General features: G+C 35.6%; 1 protein-coding gene across 2 annotated transcripts; it reads right to left on the minus strand.

The window, feature by feature from the left end:
* Positions 1–212: 212 nt before the first annotated feature.
* On the minus strand, positions 213–9614 carry LOC123540593 (uncharacterized). Of its 2 annotated transcripts, XM_045325767.2 has the most exons (3): positions 9595–9614; positions 9324–9401; positions 213–4928 (listed from the first exon to the last, which is right to left on the minus strand). In XM_045325767.2, the coding sequence occupies exons 1-3, from the start codon at positions 9597–9599 to the stop codon at positions 4076–4078; spliced, it is 936 nt and encodes a 311-aa protein (XP_045181702.2). In that variant the 5' UTR covers positions 9600–9614; the 3' UTR covers positions 213–4075. The 2 variants fall into 2 exon arrangements, with proteins under 2 accessions (XP_045181702.2, XP_045181701.1); XM_045325766.2 differs by lacking the exons at positions 9324–9401; positions 9595–9614 and adding an exon at positions 9436–9516.
* Positions 9615–22807: the final 13193 nt, after the last annotated feature.

The raw sequence follows: 22807 nt of genomic DNA on the forward strand, positions 1-22807 counted from the left end.
TAGAGTTCCGCTTCAGCCGTCGCTAGGGAGCGTGAGACGTGTTTTACATTTCATTACCTCTCATGAATAAACTCATGAATAAACTCGGTCAAACCGTGTCTGTATAACTCTACTTGGTTGCATTCTATGCTTCCAAAGGATCCTTTTACAGATTCTATAACGTTTTGTCTTTCAGATTGAATGTAAACTAGTTCTAAACAAGACACGTCGAAGTTATTTCACCATGTGTTTATTCTTTTTGATTAAGTAGCGAGTGTTTTAAGCAAAGCAAGTCAAAGGAGAAAAAAAGTCCATTACCCTTAGTAAATTTCAGATTTTACCATTTTACCCATTCACAAAAATTATGATGAGGAAATACTCATAGGTCTAAAAATTATCCGGAGCCTTCACGTACTACAGAAATATCCATTTTCTGTGACAACCGTTTAAATTTATTGCTTCACTTTTCTGCCATATTACGAGGTTTACAAACAAGAGGGCCAAGATGGCCCTAGGTCGCTCACCTAAGAAACACACCATAACAGTGTAAAACATGTTTGACCTAGTGATTTCATGGAAACAAATATTCTGACCAATTTTCATTAAGATTGGACCAAAAAATTGGTCTCTTGCGATAAAACAAGCATTTTCTTAGATATGACCTAGTTTTTGACCCTAGATGACCCATGTTCAAACTCGACCTAGATTTTATCAAGGCAATCATTCTGACCAAAATTCATGAAGATCAATTGAAAAATACAGCCTCTATCACATACACAAGTTTTTTCTTTGATTTGACCAAGTGACCTAGTTTTTTACCTCAGATGACCCATATTCAAATTCGACCTAGATTTCATTAAGGCAATCATCCTGACCAAATTTCATAAAAATCAATTGAAAACAAGGGCCATGTTAGACATGGCCAATCCCCCCGCCGGGCATATTATTATTGAAGGCTAAAGTTCCTGGCAAGTTAGTGTCTGAAAGTATTCATTTTGGGAGAAGCTTTGAAAAACCGTTTAGTTATGGTCAACATCAGGGGTTTTAAAGATGTGGAAGAAAGAATTATTCAGTGGTGAGGTGGTTTACTGCTAAATTTTATTAATCTTCATGAACAGTATAGCTGTATGATGTTTTTCTATATGGCTACTGTAAAAAGAAGGAATGGAAAGCTAACAGGGAACAAGAGTGCCAGAATGTCATAATATATGCCCGTCACAGCAAATTTCTTTACTCTAGCAGCTGTATTTGCAAATGGAATTTTAATTTTGAGGTTGTTTAGTAATCATTGTAAGTCTTTTGTTTTTCTAAAAATTGGAAAGTCCAGGTTGTACCAAAGAAAAGTGGTCTTGTTTTTTCCCTGTGGTCAATTATAAAAATGTTACAATATAAGTTATTTATAGTAACAACTAATGGAAGTTAGTTTGTAAAAAAAAAAAATTGTAAGTCCACACAAAAATCTTTACTAGGTAGAGATTGGTCAAAATACACCTCAAAATTGGATGTAGCATGCATGTTGTACTACTGAAAAGTGGTCTCGATTTTTTCCTACGACTAGTAATGAAAAGGTTACAATAAAAGCTATTTAAAGTAACAACAAAGGGAAGTAATTCTAAAGAAGGGAACTGCGCATGACACTTCGTCTCATGATGGTGTATAATTGTGCCAAGTTACATCAAAATCCCTCCATGCATGAAGAAGAAATGCTTCGGACAAAGTCATTCTTGTATCTGACCTTTGGCCTCTAAGTGTGACCTTGACCTTAGACCTAGAGACCTGGATCTTGCGCATGACACTCTGCCTTGTGGTGGTGAACATTTGTGCCAAGTTATATCAAAATCCCTCTATGTATGAAGAAGAAGTGCTCCGGACAAGGTTTTCATTCTTGTATCCTTTGACCTCTAAGTGTGACCTTGACCTTAGAACTAGGGACCTGGTTCTTGCGCATGACACTCCACCTCGTGGTGGTGAACATTTGTTCCAAGATATATCAAAATCCCTCCATGCATGAAAAAGATATGCTGCAGACAATTTTTTAAAGAAAATATGATAAAGGAGAAAAACTCAAAAAGTAGGCCAGGTAGAGTTATTGTTCTTGCACACTGCACTTCCTCCCAATGTGTTCTATCAGTGTATGAAGTTTGAAGAAAATCCCTCCAGTACTTTTGGAGTTATGCTCCGGACAAAATTTTTAAAGAAAATATGATAAAGGGGAATAACTCAAAAAATAGGCAGGGTAGAGTTATTGTTCTTGCACACTGCACTTCCTCCCAATGTGTTCTATCAGTGTATGAAGTTTGAAGAAAATCCCTCCAGTACTTTTGGAGTTATGCTCCGAACAAATTTTTTAAGAAAATATGATAAAGGGGAATAACTCAAAAAATAGGCAAGGTAGAGTTATTGTTCTTGCACACTGCACTTCCTCCCAATGTGTTCTATCAGTGTATGAAGTTTTGAAGAAAATCCCTCCAGTACTTTTGGAGTTATGCTCCGGACAAAGATTGTTGCGGACGCACGGACGGACGGACGGACGCACGGACGGAGAGCATTTCTAATATCCCCTTCGCCTTTGACGGGGGGATAAAAAACAGTTTCTATCGCATACACAAGATTTTTCTTTAATTTGACCTAGTGACCTAGTTTTTGACCTCAGATAATCCATATTCAAACTCGGCCTAGATTTCATCAAGGCAATCACTCTGACGAAATCACTCTAGATCAATTGAAAAATACATCCTCTATTGCATACACAATGTTTTTCTTCGATTTGACCTAGTGACCTAGTTTTTGACCCCAGATGACCCATTTTCGAACTCGGCCTAGATTTTATCAAGGATATCATTCTGGCTAAATTTCATGAAGATCAGTTGAAAAATGCAGCCTCTATTGCATACACAAGGTTTTTCTTTGATTTGACCTAGTGACCTAGCTTTTGATCCCAGATGACACATTTTCGAACTTGGTCTAAATTTCATCAAGGTTATCATTCTGACCAAAATTCATGAAGATTAATTGAAAAATACAGCCTCTATCGCATACACAAGGTTTTCCCTTGATTTGACCTAGTGACCTAGTTTTTGACCCCAGATGGCCCATTTTCAAACTCGGCCTAGATTTCATCAAGATTATCATTCTGACCAAAATTCATGAAGATCAATTGAAAAATACAGCCTCTATCGCATACACAAGGTTTTTCTTTGATTTGACCTAGTGACCTAGTTTTTGACCCCAGATGACCCATTTTCGAACTCGGCCTAGATTTCATCAAGGCAATCATTCTGACCAACACTCATGAAGATCAATTGAAAAATACAGCCTCTATCGCATACACAAGGTTTTTCTTTGATTTGACCTAGTGACCTAGTTTTTGACCCGAGATGGCCCATTTTCGAACTCACCCTAGATTTCATCAAGGTTATCATTCTGACCAATATTCATGAAGAATAATTGAAAAATACAGGCTCTATCGCATACACAAGGTTTTTCTTTGATATGACCTAGTAACCTAGTTTTTGATCCCAGATGACCCATTTTCGAACTCGGCCTAGATTTTATCAAGGCAATCATTCTGACCAATATTCATGAAGATCAATTGAAAAATACAGCCTCTATCGCATACAAAAGGTTTTTCTTTGATTTGACCTAGTGACCTAGTTTTTGACCCCGGGTGACCCATTTTCGAACTCGGCCTAGATTTCATCAAGGTTATCATTCTGACAAAATTTCATGAAGATCAATTGAAAAATACAGCCTCTATCGCATACACAAGGTTTTTCTTTGATTTGACCTAGTGACCTAGTTTTTGACCCCAGATGACCCATTTTCGAACTCGGCCTAGATTTCATCAAGGTAATCATTCTGACTAAAATTCATGAAGATCAGTTGAAAAATACAGCCTCTATCGCATACACAAGCTAAATGTTGACGGACGATAGACAGACGACAGACAGACAGACGACGGACGCCGGACATCGAGCGATCAGAAAAACTCACCTGAGCATTGCTCAGGTGAGCTAATAAAACGCTATTTTAAAGAATGATAATACTGTTTCAGCATATATTAGTCTTTTAAAGGAACTGTCCAACACAATACCACCTAAAATAGCAATTGTTTTGTCAGCGTTGAAGTGACAAGAGGAACCTGCATATCACCGGCCCTGTTATCTCCTGAACTTCTTATCATATCATCCACTTTCCCATTTATCTCGGTTGACAAGGAAAGGAAGTCCTCTCTTTTGTGTTCTTCCCGCTCCCAGTTTTCCGATAATGCCTGCGTAAAGGCTTGAATAAGGAACGACGGATTCTTGGTGCCGGATGAAGTATTCCTGTTTGCGATCCCCTGTGGTACTGTTGATTGGATTATGAATCTGTCAGCATCCTGTGGTATTTTTCTCTCTATAACCTCGACAGGACCTTTGGGTAATGTTTTTACTCCAAGCAAGGTGTTATCATCGGATTGGACGAGGAAGATCTTTGGTTTTCCTCTTGTTACCTCCTGTGCTTTCACTTTGTTCAGTATCTCCTCTAGAGGTATGCATTTATCATGGAAATGCAGCTTTTCGTCATCGATATACGTCAAGAAAACAAAGACAAAACAGTCATACTTTTCATACTTATCAAATTTCTTGTCCTTGTCCTCCATTATCTCAATATAATCTTTGATATAGGCATCAAAGTCAATGTTTTGCCTAAATTTGCAATCTACTGCTACCGGAAACTTTTCTTTTTCTTCTTCAAAGAATTTTTTCAAGTGAAGAGCATCTATATCCTTATTACTTCCATCTTGGGGGTCGGTTTCTGTGATTTTCGTCTCCTTATCTGCATGGCCGAGACGAAACGGCTGAGATACAATCGTGACCAGTATATTTCCATTGTCCTTTCTCCATCTGTACTGTTTGCTTTGGAATTCTTCTTCCGTGTAAATCGACATCTTTACTTTTTCTACGGGTCTGAAAAAGACAACAGGATTTTCATTAAGGCCAGTACATGAAAAATTAACCTGACCTGGTTCTTATACCAAATGACCACATTAATGTCCAATATCACCTGCAACATTCTGACTTAATTTTATGTAAATCAGACAGAACAAATTTTTCCGTTGACCTAGCATATTTTTTAACCAAGATGATCTGATCGAGTTTTAAATCTAGATTTTACAAAAAAAAACATTCTGATATGAATTGATCAAGATCGGGTATGAAATGTGGTCCACAGTACGGAATTCCGTTAGGGCCATCGTCTTCGAATGTGTTGATCTGAAACGCGATACACGATAGTTCAATGATGAAAACGCGAAATCACGAAACTATGATAACGAAACTTTATGTAGATAAGGTATAAAATATGGTTTCTGTAGTGTAAAGAAGGCTTTTTCTGACCTAGTTACCTGGTTTTCGTTCTCAAGTAATATAAATTAGAACAGATTCTACAGAGACAAGTAAACAAATGGAGCGACGTTTGGCAGGACGACATTCGGCGGGATGACAATCGACAGTGTGACGTGTGACAAGACGACGTTAGACGGGGCGGTGTTAACCGGAGCGACGTTCGACGAGGTAACGTTTGGCGGAGAGACATTGCGGAGACGTTTGACAGAACGACGTTTGACTAGATGACGTTTTGCATGGCACCATAACGCGTTCGGTGGGGCGACGTTTGGTGAGGGGCCTTCGGTGGGGCGACTTTTGGCGAAGCCAAGTTCCGTGGGACGGCAAAACAACGTTTAATTGTTCTTGTGTCACTTAGATAGAACGAAATTGCACAAATCAGCACGGAATGCTAATGAATTTGTGTGATGCTGGAAGGTATTTAGCCTTTAAGCGTAACTTTCTAACGATTAAAATCCTACCAAATTGTAAAATATGGACAAAATTGCTAATGGGCACTGGAAATGCAAAATGGATCCAATTCACGTTATGTAGTCGGGAGGGGAATAAGGGTGCTATAGAACATTGTAGAGTGTCCACCTTACGTGCGAGAAGTATTGGGTTCAGGTCCCGGTCACAGCTTAAACATTTGCAGTATTGTTACAGTTTGTATATTTGCAGGGTATCAGACCATTCAATTGTTCTATATTTTAAGTGAACAGAATATCTGGCCAATTTGTATCATTCAAGATCACTGTTGTATGAAAATGAAATACACCAAAATAGAAAAGCAATATGTTATGTCCCTTTGATGTTTCTGCTTTACAAATCTAAGACTTCATCACAAACATTTCTTTTATATGAAAATCTTAAATGCTAATAAGTTTGTATTTTAATTTAAAATATTACAAACGTAGTTTGTTTTTTTAAGAATTAAGCTATAATGGACAGTTGTAAATATTCAAAGTTTGTTTTTTTTTTTACTTCAAACCTGTTTTCAGATAATTAGGTACGGTCTATACATGGTAGAGAAAATGTTTTGACAAGTATTCATGTCTTGTTTTATAAAGATCAGTTAGAAAATTTTGCGGCTGGTGTGCTAATTTTTTTCTATGACTGATCTGGTGACCTAATTTTTAAACCCAGATAATCCAGTATCGACATGCTCCGAGACATTAGTAGTGAAAATATTTTGACCAAGTTTCGTTAAGTTTCGGCCAACTTATGACCTCTAGAGTGTTAGCAGTTAAATTGCTGGCGACAACGACGGATGAGGGACACAGCGCGTCACAATAGCTCACCTTGAGTACTTTGAATCCTGGTGAGCTAAACAAACAGAATAAGAGGGTCATAATGGCCATAGAGACGCTCACCTGACCTTGACATTCCAAACTTAACTAGAACTGTCACAGAACTGTGACTCATACCCCCACCATACGGTCTTATCACAGAAGAATGGCGACCATAAGAAATGTTAAAAATACTTAGAATAATATAAAAATGTCAAAAAAGCTTAATACTTAAAAAGAATTTTACTTGTCATTGGAGTACTTCATCCTGGGCTTCCACATATAAGTAATACTAGTATGATACTAGTATAGTAATACTAGTAAATATAAAAAAAATTTCTAATATTAGAGATACACTAAAAGTGAATACAAAAAAGTGTCTTACCAGCCCATGTTACCACAGAAAAATGTATTTACTTTTTGCATAGGACTTATAATAAAAAAGTTAGAAAAATACCTAAAATATTGAAAATCTAAAAATAGGATTTCTAAAAATAGACTAATTCCTGGAATTTAAGGGGAAGAAACTCAGTACAAATGTTAAAAAAGGGTTACTTCCCTTTGGCTCTAAGCCAATCAGAACGAGATATAGTGAAAATACATCAATATTAACCTCAAATTCTAAGTAAAAGGGGACATAATTCAAGAAAAATTGGTGTCAGAGTTATGCACCTTGTGTCACATGATGTGGGTGATGATGTGGAACATCTATTTTAAGTTTAAATCAAATCCATTCAGTAGTAACTGAGATATAGTGAAAATACATCAAAATTAACCTTAAATTCTAAGTAAAAAGGGGCATAATTCATGAAAAATTGGTGTTAGAGTTATGCACCTTGTGTCACATGATGTGGGTGATGAGGTGGAACATCTATTTTAAGTTTGAATCAATCCATTTTGTAATAACTGAGATATAGTGAAAATACATCAAAATCAACCTTAAACTTAAAGTAAAAGGGGACATAATTCATAAAAAATTGATGTCAGAATTAAGCACCTTATGTCACATGATGTGGGTGATGAGGTGGAACAACTATTTTAAGTTTGAATCAAATCCATTTAGTAATCACTGAGATATAGTGAAAATACAACAAAATTAACCTGAAATTCTAAGTAAAAGGGGACATAATTCATGAAAACTTGGTGTTAGAGTTATGCACCTTGTGTCACATGATGTGGGTGATAAGGTGAAACATCTATTTTAAGTTTGAATCAAATCCATTTAGTAATAACTGAGATAGTAGATTTCGCGACGCGACAGGACGGGACGTGACGCGACGGGACAAAACTGACTCCTATATAGCACCCCCCCCCCCCCCCCCCAAACGTGTTTGGTGGACGTATAAATATAATTTATATCATTCATGACGAATTGTATCATTAAAAGCAACATTTGTAAGTGAAGATCATTCAACTGCTTCATGAAAAGAAGTCGTTCACAGTTTTGATATATATATTAGCTCTGGTGGCCCCTAAAAGAGATCGAAAGCCACCATTTGAGCAAAAGTGACACAGGCTCATATACTAAGTGTAGTGAAAATCCATCAATTGGTTCCTGAGAAGTCATTAAATGTGTGTTTACTATTTCAGGCCATGGCGACCCCTAAAACGGGCCAACAGAAAACATTTGAACAAACTTAAGAGAGGTCCATCTAAGGGTTTTAAGGAAGCCATTCAAATGGTTCATGGGAAGATGTCGTTTAAAGCTTTTGTTCTATTTTTAGCTATGATGGCCCGTAAAAGGGGCAAAGCGGTACCATTTTGATAATTTTGAAAGACGGTCATACAAATATGCTTACAGACCAAGTTCAGTGAATTCGACGAAATGTAAATATAGTATAGGTAGCAGAAACCACCTTCCTTAAATTCAGTAGAAATCGCCCCCCCCCCCCCCCCCCCCCCACCACCACCACCACCCATAATTTGACCGATTATGGTAATTATCTGAGCAATAAATTATTTTTTGACAGCGAGACCATTTTAGCTGTGACCTGTCACCAGACATGCAGTTTTATAATTGTATTGTTAAACTTATTAGTGTCAAATCAAAACAGAAAACATGTAAAAATGATAAAAAAAAAAAGCCTTAGGAAAGCGGACCCAAGCCCGAGAAAAAGATGAGGGGTTTTATACTATACTCATTATACTGTATTCATTTGAAAATGTCAAAACATGGGGTATATTGTATATAAAATTGCAGTAGTAAATGTGTCCCAGAATGCAGGAAATGAAGTGCTGAATTTCAAAATGTGTACCCAATATTACTATATTTGGCCCAGTGCCAAAAGGTACGGGAAAAAGAACACAACGCCTTGCAAACAGACCTCTCCCCTATCAATTACTACCGTTGCTGAATTCGGCCTCTGCTGTTTTAACATTTGCAGTTGCGCATTTGACCGACTTCACGACAGAGAAAAGAAAAACAAATTATCTAAGGGAGGGAACTCGTGACTTTAAGCGCTGTCATAGTTGCAAGAGTTGTGTCCCTGAGGATAGTATGCCGACTTATACTATATATCTGCTAACTTTAAGACAGATCAGTGGAACAGACTAATGAAAATTACATCATTATAATTGTATCACTGCCCATGTATTACATGATTTATTAACAGAGCGATTGCTATTCTTCTTTGTCAGATGCCCTTGACTTTATCAATAAACTAGTACACAAACACATTTCTGTACTTACGCAGTCACTACTGGATGAAATCCGGAACAAATCTCCTCACTTGTAACATAAAACCGTAAAATATTCAAGTAAGAATCCCTGCAAATAAAATTAAAACAATTAAAATGTATACCTTCACTTTATTCCGTATACTAGCATAAATCAAAATCGAAAGTAGGCGAACCGGGAAGTAAGCTATTAATAGACATTTACGAACTTCACTAAGGCCAAGCTATAATATTATATGTAGTTATCAGAAAAGCCAGCTTTTTCGAATTTTTATTTAACTCACTTCATAATATCCTCAATATCTTAACGTGTTTAATCTAACGTTAAATCCTCAATCACTCGACTGGTCAGATTCAAACATGAGGAAGAATTGACCTCATGACCGATATTGCAGAAAATCGATATCAGGGGAGACAACAGCTATTTGGTATTGGTAACATATATTGGTAACAGGTGATCGGTATTGCGATGTCGATATCTACTGCCTCCGGGTATTGTCACCTGGATGTTTATTTCAATATCAAGTGTAATAAAAGAGAAGGTTTTTCATAAGATAATTAAACAAGCTTGAATTATCACTGGAGTTACAAATTATGGAAAAGGGATTTTTCATTAGAAATAAAAGAAGTCATTTTTATCAAATGAATGTTTAGTATGTAATTTTCTGAACCATAGCATTTTTAACATGTTATTTTATAATAATTAAATTAATTTTTATATCAATAGACCATATCTATCAGCAATAAAAACCATATTTTCATATAAAATTATTTTCATACATATTCTTATATAAGAAAAATGTATATTTTAACATGTTTTCGAAAAACAATGTAACAAATCGGCTGAACATTGCTATCTGTAAACCATTTAGATTCAAGTTAAAGGCAAATATCGATGAAGTCTTTTATTTATTTTTTTTTTTTTTCATTTTCAACCAAATCTGAAATGTAAATGACCCTTAATCTCTAGAAAAAAAGGAGGTTCGTACCCATAGACACATCCTTTTATATTTATATAGCACTAGCATTGATATTTTTACGGCGTCTCCCATCTATAAAATATGCTGTCGTTGAAAAATAAAATCTGACATATATTTAAGAAATATGATCTGATTTTATATTGTTTTAAATAACGCTGTCTTTAAGTATAATATGTGTAAAAGACCTAGGTACCACCGCCTCCTCCCCCACCCCCCCCCCCCCCCCCCCCCCCAAAAAAAAGAAAAAGATCGAACCATGTTTTATCCGATTTTATAACTTTTACGGTCATAACACATTCTTGTCCAAAAAAAGAAAAACAAAGAAAAATATCAATCAGGGAAGTCACAAAATACTGATAATATTGACGAATATATTTTAAAATTGTCTGATTGATATACCTGCTGCCACTACCACGTCCATTCTTATGTCACAAAAATACATACGTAAGTTATTTTGTTGTTTGTTTTGTTTTTAAACAGCTGTTTACAATTTATAATTACACAGGTGTAGGTTTTGAATTATTTTATTCTGAAATGGTTGAACATCACACGTATATCAATTCAGTAATTCTTAACATATAGACAAAATAGGAAGTTTAATGAATCGAAAATTATGGTATGTTTGTAAAATTAAAAAAAAAAAAGATAGTGGCAATCAGCGTGGTACAGGTATTTTGCCGTATTCAAGCAGACATTATTCATTTTAATATAACTACACATATTCCACCAATATATGAAAACTATAAAAAAAATATGCAAGAGATTAAAATCGCATGATAATTTTACCTTGTAATTACAAAACAAATACCCGTATTAAATTCAAAACGCAATTATAGCCTTATCAGTGTTATAAACGTCTGTGTTGTTTTAACGTTCCTTATTTAGAGGTAATTGGCAAGTTTTATTACAGGTCCAATAAAAAGGATTTATGCGATGCATACAACATTTTATTACTTCTATATAGAAATTTGTTTCATGTAAAATTATCTTGAATTGAACATGTACAATAAATTATGAAAGTAAGTTAATCACGACGACATTTATGATAACTGAAAAGATCATGAAACCAGGTAAAATGTTCACGAAAACAAAAATATATCATTAAGTTACTGAAGTAAAATTCAATTCTGTTTTAAATGCAGATATTATTTACATTGCAAAAACATTCTTGTACACAAAAAAATGCTCTGGATATATTTTCCAGCTTTAATTTGATCAAGGCGGACCTTGAATTTATTTACTCAAATTTATTAGGTAAAATATATACAAAAAATCTGTATTTTACTTTTTTTACGACAGTTTGCTTTTGTGATCCAAGGGTCGATAGGAAAGCTATCTCTTTTGATGTTTAATTGACATAATTGGCATAATTGACACTTGATATTTAAATGTATATGAAATAAGGTGAGAACAACAACATAAGAAGAAATGCGCATCTCTTTCTTTTTAGAACCGAAATAATAAAATGCAATATTTATTTTATATTGTTTTTGTGATATTAAGACAAAATGAATTACTCGCGAAGTAAAATTACATTAAATGATTAAATCATTACTTTAACCTTTTGATCACAATACCGCATGTTCACGCGGCATACTATAATATCGTCTGCTTATGACGCTACAACAACAACTTCGCGCTGAAGTTAATTTTTCTTCGAAATTAGTGGAAATAAACCGTCTGAGAACGAATCAAATTTTTATTTCACAAAAATGAACTAAATATCATTCAAAAGATAAATTCAATGAGAGTAGGAAAGTTCTTGCACCTAAGCTGTCATATCAATGGTTTTATACAAAAAAATGCTTTGAAGAAATGCATGTATGAGATTTTTGCACATTTTATATGGAAACAAAGAAGGGAAAAAATGGCGAAATGATGGCATCAAACTTCATGCGAAGAACGAATCAAAAATTAAGATAAAATTTAATTAAAAAAAACCTTGTGATGAATCAAATGTTGAACTTTGGTAATATGTTTGCACCTAAGGTTTCTTATTTTTAGTAATTTTGTTATTAAGTAAAATGTGTACATGCCCTTCTTATTTCTATATAGAAAATCTGACCGCTATCGATTATTGGCCGGAGGAATATTCTTCGGTATGCATAAGTTTTGGTCATTTACTGTTTCCTATAAATAATGAAATTCAGTTTAAAGGTTACAGCACACTAAATAGCTGTTCATCTTCATTCTGTATAAAACTGACATATTTCCAATGGCCGCAGCACACATCAGGATCCATTTTAAATGTCTGTAACTTACATTTTCTTGAAGAATATTGTCAGTGCTGAATAAAAATCAAAAGAAAAGTGGGGGTCATGTTTGATGCAAGAAAATTTTCAGTCAAACACACAAATTGCAAAATCAGCTAAAAAATGAGACCCCAAATTGTAATGGTGGTGTATGATCTAAGTTTTCATGAAAAAGTCTGTCATGTTGTTATTTCATTATGAACATGCTACCTACCTGTCAAGCATAGACTTGTCATGTGATTTCAGCAAATAAAAATGCAAAGAAAATAAGGAAAATAGCAAAAAAAACAACATTATGAGGACTATCTGAATCAGCCATTATGCGACTACCATTTTTGGGGGCGGGAGGGGGAGGGGGGCGCATATTCCTATTTAGTGTCTGTATGCCTAAAGGGACTTGCCTCCAGATCGTTCGATAACAAAAAAAAACAGATCTTGAAATTAATGTTATATTTTTAAGAATGCTTTGAAACTTAAATTATGACAGACTATATGTTACGGAAACACATGAGAATTAGTTGTTTATACTACTTTTTACGATGAAAATCGAAAGCGATTTCTAACGTTTTACTCTAGGTAAAATGCCTTGATTATAAATGTTTATATTTAACGCGCATTAAACACTAAATCCTCCATAGCGTTACGTTGGTAACGACAGCGGAAAACTTTGCCGCGGAGGTCCGGGATCGATTCCCGACGCGGTCATCTTCTTTTCTTGATTTTGCATTCTTGGAATAGTTTAGAAACAAAACCTCATATTCTAATGTTCATAATATGACCAAACTTCTATTTGAAAGAAAGATCATTTTTTATCCAAAATCTTGAGGTCAGTGCCATCAATACTATCCTATTATTTATTTTCCTGAGGAAAAAGACTTACAAAAGCAGTGTTTCATTCTAAGATATCCTGGCCTAATGTCCGAAAAATCACTAGATTCACAAGATAATACTGTTGCAGTATCATAAAGAGAGAATTGCTGGATTTTATTCAAATAGTTAGTCGCCTGTGGAGTTTGAAAAGGTTCCTACCTAATCTCCTACTACCGTGCAGAATGAGAGATTTACGAATGTTTTTTGTTTTGTCTTTGAGATTGAATGTAAACTAGTTCTAAGCAACACCGTCGAAGTTTTTTCTAGGTTTTTGTGGACAATCGCGTACACAATTTAGCTCACCTGTGCATTTGTTTGTCTGTTTTGGGTTTAACGCCATTTTTCAACTGTCTTTCAATTAAGTAAAGGCGGACAGTTAACCTAACCAGTGTTTCTGGATTCTGTACAAACCTGTTCTCCGCAAGTAACTGCAAACTTCCCGACATAAATCAGAAGTGGAAGTCGAATGATTTCAGACAAAATGTATTTATCAAATCATCACGGAGAACACAATCCCCAGTCGTCAACAATTATTTCAATGAGCATCTTCTCCTTAATCACGAGCCAATTTTGACCAGACTTTATTAAAATAATTTTTTTTGTTGGTACCCTTTCAGATCCCTAGAAAGCCACGTCATACAGTTGCAATGGCAGACAAAGTAAAATGCTTAAACATTATTTAATTATTTAGAAATATCTCATGTATAACTCCCTATTAAACTTGGTTTCTGTCGGAGCTGATATTCGAGAGTTGATACATTTCATTTTACTTCTCAAGTTTGAAAGAAATAAAAACAGAATTTTTTGGCGCTCGCTTTTGCCCGAACGTCTACAAGCTCTCGACAGCCAATAAAAACGTTGTTTTAATGACAAATTATTTTTAGACTGGGAAAATAACTTTATAAGACATCTATTGATTGGATAATATCGCATGAAAAATGTCAATGAAATACTGACGTATTTTCGGGCTTTCATGAAAAGTGTTAGTTTTACATCACGTAAACAGCCCATCAACATAATTGTTTCTGACTCAAAGCTGATTCATTGATGATATTCAAACTCAGTTTTATTAGTAAATGGAGTTGTTGCTCAATATGAAAGTTTTAAGACAAGTTCATGTATCATGGGTAAATCTAAAAATGCGCCGAATATCTTTTTTTAAAGTTACTTCATGTTACTTAACAAAAAAAATTTAGGAAACAAAGTTATAACGTAGGACAATGACTCTTGCCATTATTTTCTGTGCAAAACAAGATTAGAAAGAGGGGAAAAACCTTGGTTCATTAAGATATCATTGCATGATGTTGTCTCATTGTATCTTACAGCCGCAACTAACATTCCGGGCATTGAAAAACAATGCAATACAGACAATATTTTAGGTAGTGTATGAAAAAAAATGAAAAAAAAAAATTCAATGCAATGAAAATGAGCCCGATAAAAACCAATATTCCACAGTTCTAAACTGTTTAGAAGTACAAAATGTATAGGTAGAGCAACCTAAATGTTAGAAATGTGATTCTCATTTCGGTTAAATATGTAACTTATGTCAATCAAAAGTGGAAAACAAGAAGTTAACATGCTGACCAATAACCTTTATCATTTGACTATCATAGCACTTAATGGTGTGAGAAAGTCCCTAGAATATACCCAAAGAAGAATTCGGATTTGGCACCGGCTTATTTCACAAATGCCTAATACACAGTGTCTTGCACACAAACCCTACCCCCACCTACTCAGCTGTCAACTGATTTCACAATCCTGTTCAAGGCAACTGAATGCTTATCAGAACTTTTTAAAATGTCTAAAGCAAAATAGCGCAAAATCAGCATTGAATAGTTTTGATGGTTTATCGAAGCGGACTGAACTCTTTAACTTGAGAGCTATCATAGTTACAAGAGTTCTTTCCCTCTCGTTAGTGCCACATTTTGTCAACAGGGGACGATTGCGTATTATTTTATTACGTGGATATTTCTATACTTACGTACAGGGTGTAAGAACATAAAACCGCACAATCCATTAAGACGATGAAATTGTATACCTACACAATAATACGTGTATCAGCAATACAAACTTTAAGAAAATGATATAATCCTAATTAATGTTACTGAATTTTTGTTTATCTAGGACAGCTGTCAGATGACTTTTTGATATATAAAGTTATTACGGCACGTTTATGTTATCTTTTTTTTTTAATTTTCTAATTTCGAATTACTATCTCGACGTTTCGACTGAGCAAACTGTACGTAGATGTAGATAAGGTACCTTGTGTAGCCCTCGGGCAGCCCAACAGGGTCATATATAAGATGATAGGACAGCGTATATCACCATTTTAACTTTGTTTAAGTCTGGAAGGTTTTCGACATATCGCAAAGAAATATAAATGAACTCTACTGGAACGTGTAGTTATGAATCCGACCAAGCTCGGGTACCCGGGTAGCTCTGATTTTGAGGATAGGTCACAGAAGGAGAACGTATAGTGATCGAACATATTTCACTATATCTAACGCATCTGGAAGGTTTTCAACCTAGTTCGAGCCCCTATCACCGGAAAATCTATACATGTAAATCTAGGTATATATCCTGGATACAGTTGAAATCTGACTTAAATCTAGAGGCTAAGGTCAATTTGTCTCTTATGTGTGGTTTTTCTTTTCCATCATTATCGGTTTACTCCCCTGGCTTCCAATTGAGGGTCATTTCTTAAATAAAATCTGCTACAGAATAGACAAGATTTCTCAAAATGCTGTGAAATTCTGTTATTGATAAAAAATCTTTATTTTTTATTGTTGCTGCGTACCGAATCTTTATATATGTGATAGAAAAATTATGATAAGTGCCCCTATACCTTTAACATTTTTTGCTGGTTTTGGAAACTATATAAGTTTAGACTTTTGGCCCAACAAAATGGCTGCTAGTTTTTTTTAATATAGCAAAACTCTGCAACTATGGTTCCAAGCGAAAATCCCCATGGTAAAAGGTGTCCAATCAACACAAAGCTACTTACTCTATTTTAGAAAAAATCAAAAATGGATATGATCATTAGTTTTATCTCAAATACATATCTTACTTTTTGAGAATCGAAAATAGAAAACAAGCATATAATACTTGTACAAATTCAGGTATAACCTCTATGTTTTTGTTTATCATTCAAAAGCTTTAGCAGACTCACAAACAAACACGCAAATACCGACTACACCAAAACAGTCAGTATAAGACTAAACCGTTATCAACTGAGACCATTTTAATGAAACTATTGTTGTTGTTGGTGGTGGTTTTGTTGTTGTTGTCGTTGTTCTTAATTGCTTTTAACCTATTTGACAGTCACACCTGTGCAAAAGACCGCCGTCAAAGGAAGCCGACTACTGTAAATTGTTTTCTTCTCCCAGTTTAGCCATAGTTTAACTTTCACTGTGTTAAAGAACCGCCTGTCAACTAAGACGATTTTTTTTCATTTCACTAGTGTGGCCTTTACACACAGGTTTGACTATGTATGACATATAACTGAAACATTGTTGGAAAACGGCGTTAAACCAAAAAAAAAAAGAAATGAATAAAACTTCTACAATGTAATTTTTATATTTATCATGCTGTATAAACCCAAAACAAAAATGAATAAAACTTTTAATTTTTGCATTTATCATGCTGTAGAAACGTAATTGCAATGGGTCGAACTTTTCCAGTTAACAAAGTGTTGCAGGTTGTGTTATATCATACATTGTATCGGCCGCCGTTAACTTGTATTTCATTTTAAAAGAAAATGATAGACTGGAACAAACTGGAAGATAGTGTTGTGTGCATAGACACAGTAGACAGCTTCAAAACGGCTGTCCTTATTGGAACTAGTAGCTCCCACTCTCTCCCGTTGCGTCGATTCTGAAAGCCCCTGCAACGTACCTATCCAGATCCAGAATGGTAACTGAATGTATTAAGTGTCCAAGGTTTGATGGTTTATCAAAGCGGCAGAACTCTTAAAACTTAAGAGTTATCAGAGTCACAAGAGTTATGTCCCTGTTGTTAGCTATGTGAATGACTAAATAACTCCATATTTTCAAAATAATACGTGTATCAGCAATACAAACTTTTAGAAAATGACATAATCCTAATTAATGTTACTGAATTTTGTTTATCTAGGACAGCTATACCGTTATTACGGCATGTTGACGTTATTTTATTAGTTACGTGTCTCGAAGTTTCGTCTGAGCAAGCTGTATGCAAACGTAAATAAGGTACCTTGTGTAGCCTTCGGGTAGCTCAGCAGGGTCATATATAAGATGATAGGGCAGCATGTAATATTATATAAGTTTGGAAGGTTTTCAACCCATCGAAAAAGATCTAAATGAACTCTTCTGGAACGTGTAGTTATGAATCCGACCAAGCTCGGGTACACGGGTATCTCTGATTTTGCGGATTGGTCACAGAAGGAGACCGTGCAGTGATCGAACATATTTCGCTATTTCTACCATCTAGAAGGTTTTCAACCTAGTTCGAGCCCCTATCGCCGGAAAATCTATACATGTAAATCTAGGGATATATCTTGGATGCAGTTGAAATCTGACGTAAATCTAGAGGCTAAGGTCAATTTGTCTCTTATGTGTGGTTTTCTTTTCGAGCGTGTCGCTATGACGTTTGGCGCTATGATATAGTAAGTGTAACGTACAAACTATGTGGCCATACATCAGTCACGGTAAGGTAGTATCTGTTCGTATCCACTAAATAGTTTACCATTTACGAGTGAAGAGAAGTAGTCCACTAACTTTCTGGCCTTCGACAGACGTTTGGACTTTAAAAAATTTCGGATAAAAACAAAATATACTCAATCGAAATTTCTAGTAAGTATTTCAAACTCTCGACTAACGTAACTCGAAATTTCGACTAAGTATCTCAAAATTTCGAATTTAGTGAGTCGAATTTCAATTTCAGTTACGTATGTCGAACTTTCGAGATATTATGTCGAAATCTACAGTTAATCTAGTAAGTCGTAATAGTTGTTTTTGTTTATGTCAAGGCCTCAACAGACGATAGGATTTAGTTGCACAGTACCAATTATCTCAGAGATGTACAATTTTAAAATTGTACAATTTTCACATTCAGACAGTATTCCACTCCCATATAAATCACAGAGATTTACCTAGTAAACATAAGTGTATCAGGTACTGAAAAGAATGTAATTTTAAAAAAAAATATTCACCTGTGTATTGATTTTCAAAGCTTTCCTTCAATACTTCTGAACTCCCGAGTCCATAGTCTTTCTTAGAATAATCCGGATTTACTATGCCCTATGAATCCGACTGCACATGATACAAATCAATAATGAGCCGTGCCATGAAAAAACCAACAGAATGGGTTTGCGACCAGCATGTATCCAGACCAGCCTGCGCATCAGGATCCATGCTGTTCGCTAACAGTTTCTCTAATGACAATATGCTTTAAAAAGCGAACAGCATGGATCCTGACCAGACTGCGCGGATGCGCAGGCTGGTCTGGATCCATGCTGGTCGCAAACCCACTATGTTGGTTTTCTCATGGCACGGCTCAATTAACTTTTCAATGTTATCCTTTTTTCATTATGCATTGGAAGCCATTTTGTTTTCAGATTTGTGTTATTTTTGGGGCAATTATTGCACAATAAGGTTTATCTTTTCTTTGAAAGTCCATATTAACTACCTGTGTTATGAAATGGATACTTAATTGTTTCATTCTAATGCTTAAGACATCTTTCACTTGAGATCCATAATGCAGCGAAAACGGGCCTTTTATTTATTTATTGGTAAGCAATGTCTTTCCTTAACTATTAAATATGACATAAATTGTTCGCCGAACTGTCTTAAAATTTATTTCATGCTCACTTCAAAGCATTCTTTCAGACCAAAAAATATGCAAGACAGATCATCAATTAATTTTCTGAAAAGAAATAGAAAGAAAAACCAACTCAAGTTAAAAGAGTTCGTTTGAAATATGATTTCGTAAAGTCACGACACCCTGTTGCGTCAAGTGACACAACTTGTTAATAAAACGAAATAATTAAACCAGCTGCGCGTCTCTAGTATGTTTTGAGTGATGTTATCAACTTGATCTTTCTTATCGTGGTTTTGAGTTGATAGAAAGATTGGAGAGATACTGCTGATAAGCCCATAAACTGGCGTTGTTGTACTGAAGTGGTACCTCTTTACGGAGCTCTGGGACTCCCCAATGATTCTTATCTTTTCAATGAAGGTGCAAAAGATATCTATGTTTTAATATGTTTTAAAAAATACAGAGCGAAAAAATTCGTTCAGCATATGCAGTCACCGCTACAGATCACGTGATTACAGTCTCGGAGTGTGTTTCAATTGTTTATTTTTAGACATAATTGCTATTCGGTATCTGCGTCAGCCGGTCTCAATGTAAGAAACCATCCTTCTTGAATGAGTATATTTGAGCCGTGCCATGAGAAAACCAACATAGTGGCTTTGCGACCAGCATGGATCCAGACCAGCATGCGCATCCGCGCAGTCTGGTCAGGATCCATGCTGTTCGCTAATGGCTTCTCTAATTACAATAGTCTTTGAAAGCGAACAGCATGGATCCTGACCAGACTGCGCCGATGCGCAGGCTGGTCTGGATCCATGCTGGTCGCAAAGCCACTATGTTGATTTTCTCATGGCGCGGCTCATATTTGGATTATAGCATTATCTAAAACAAATTGTGTCACAAAACAGTACTCTGTCTATACAATAATATGTATTATATATATTTTCGAGTGGATTTTGGAAGCACCTAAGGTTAAAGCGACTGCCTAAGCAAAATCCAGTATTGACACTGCTTTCTATTTGACTTCGGAAAGAAGTCTAGCTATAGACTAGATAATCCTTTAATTTTTTAAAATTACTTTTCTAAAGTGCCACTTTTTCGCTTTTACGATTTGAGCAAATTCCCTCTTAGCTCCATGTTTAAGAAGAAAAGAGGCATTTGAATAGCCTCAGGAGTTAGCCCTTACCATGCTGGACACGATTGATTTTGCTTTTGCGACCAGTGCAGATCATGATCAGACTGCACATCCGTGCAGTCTGATCATGACCTGCACTGTTCGCCATTCGGTCAGTATCGTTTTGGTAACCATCCCTTTTAACAGTTAATGGCCCGGCCGAATCGAAAGTTGGTCAAGTTCATTATAGAAATTTAGCAGGGTAATCTCCTATGAAGAAAACAGGATCTGAATCATAAACATCATATACAGGAGCTAAATGGAAAGCGGAACAGTCCTCCGAGGGTGGGAAGTCGCATGTAGATTTCGAATGATTTTATTCTGCAATTCTGTGGTCTCATTCACTCGACACTTCCACCCTAGAAAAATGCAAAGTCATCTGGAGTGATTGAAAACTGTCAAATACAAAAAGAACACAGATGAGTAGCGGTTGTCAAGTGGTTAAGGTATTGCACGCTGTACTGTGAGGCTCTTGGTTCGAACCTCAGCGAAGGTGTCACAACGGTGTATCTATACCAAGGTATGTCTCAAGTTCTGTTTCTCTAGACTAGGAAACCTCAAGTTTCTTTCATGTTTGTGCAATTTTCTTTAAGAGCCAGTTTGTCATGTAATTTTATGTTGCACGAGATTACTCTTGACAGAAATACCTACAGTGTTTTTCAATGATAGTTTCTATTTTCAGCAATGCATCAACCACGAAGCTTTAGACAAACGTCGCTCTGTCGAATGTCGCCCCTCAACAGTTGTCCCGCCGAACGATGTTCGTTTATCTGCGCGACATTTGGCGGGGCGGTTTTCGGCGGAGCGCCATAACGACGTTCGGCGGGTGACGTTTGACGGGGTGACGTTTAGCGAGGCGATATCCGGCGGGGCGTCAGAACGACGTTTATCGTTGTGTCGCTATGACAGAATGAAAAAACGAAATGGCACAAATCAGCCACCTTATAAAAGAGTTTTGAAAGTTAAATTAAGTTATAATTTGATGAAACAGTAAATTCAATGAACATAAATATATGTTAATAGGGTTATTTAGCTGTAAAACATTTTGTTACTAGGAAATTCAAACTTCTATGGATGGTTTCTGATTGTGCTTAATATTTGTTGTGTTTTTTCTCTATTTTGTTTCAGCATAGTTTTTTATAGCTGAACTCCTCCATACTGACTAACATGCCCGCCATCCCTAATCTCCCTCGCAAATGCCCAGGTAGATAGTTACTCTAGTTGAAGAAATTTACTGAACTTAGACTTTAAAAAAAAATATGTTCGTGTGTTTATGCTGAGACAAAACTATGACGTCATCTGTACTAAAGTTCAGACCCTATGATAACAATGTTGTTGTTGTTGTTGTTGTTAGTTTTTGTTGTTGTTGTTGTTGTTGTTGTTGTTGTTGATTTTTTTCTTTTTCCTTTTGTTTTATATGTGTCCGTAGTTGTTTGTGTTTAAATATTTCAACTATTGATCTCACCGGTGTACTTGATCCACAGATCAAGTAAGAATGATCAGTGATGATCAGTGATGTATTTGCCTTCTTCTGTGACTCATCACAGGGAACTTGCCCATCGCCTGGTATTTGTACCTGCGATGCCCTTTTGCTCGCCGTTTAAGGGCTGTTGTCAGAAATGTTGTACATGGAACTTGCGAATGGCTCAAGTTTATTCAATATCAATGCTTATTACAAGCATGTGATAAGAATAAGGTCACACAAAATTGAAAAACAGTAGCAAGACATGACAACGAAACGGCACATATATTATTCAAAGAATGTACAACACTAAATACGGAATGAATAAACCCACAAAAGTAGCCGTACAGAATGCCCAGATTGAAAAAATACCAGAAAATATCTGTTAAAGTTTACAATTTTGTCAGTGGAGAAAGAGTCTAATTATAACAAGCTAATGGAAAACGACTGAAAAAAAAATGTACGTCTGCATGTATTTCTCGTGAAGACGCCTGATGTCCTGGCGGAAACTAATCGCTGAGTCATCTCGTATATCAGACATGATACAAAATGTATTATTTAGAAACGCTCAGGTTCCTTCCAATTTGTTTACTTTAATGTTGACATCTTGTTTGGAATGTTTTAAGATAAAGCGATTTAGTTAAGAGTTGAAAGTGTCAAGATGGATGCATTTTCAAGAGACTGTTGAAAGGGTTAATGCACATTGAAAAACACTGGTGGTCTAGTCCCACATTGTTATCTTACAGTTCATTCAAAGGTGAATTGCACAATATGTTGTTCGTTTTACTGTGGTATACTTTTAGATAGATATGTATGTCCGTACTCAAACTGATGTCAGCTAATGGTAATGCTTAGAATCCTTCCAAATATTTTATTTAACAAACGGAATTAACTATTTGCTAGAGTGAAATAAACACACCAAAAAAAAATATTATTATTAACGTTCAGACTGTCAGTATACAACTATGT

The sequence above is a fragment of the Mercenaria mercenaria genome, chromosome 16, assembly GCF_021730395.1.
Source record: "Mercenaria mercenaria strain notata chromosome 16, MADL_Memer_1, whole genome shotgun sequence".
NCBI lineage: Eukaryota > Metazoa > Mollusca > Bivalvia > Venerida > Veneridae > Mercenaria > Mercenaria mercenaria.

Coding starts and splice junctions, on each gene's coding strand:
- LOC123540593 (XM_045325767.2), bottom strand. Junction 4,929..9,323: donor TTTCATCCAGTAGTGACTGC/GTAAGTACAGAA, acceptor TGTCTTTTTCAG/ACCCGTAGAAAAAGTAAAGA.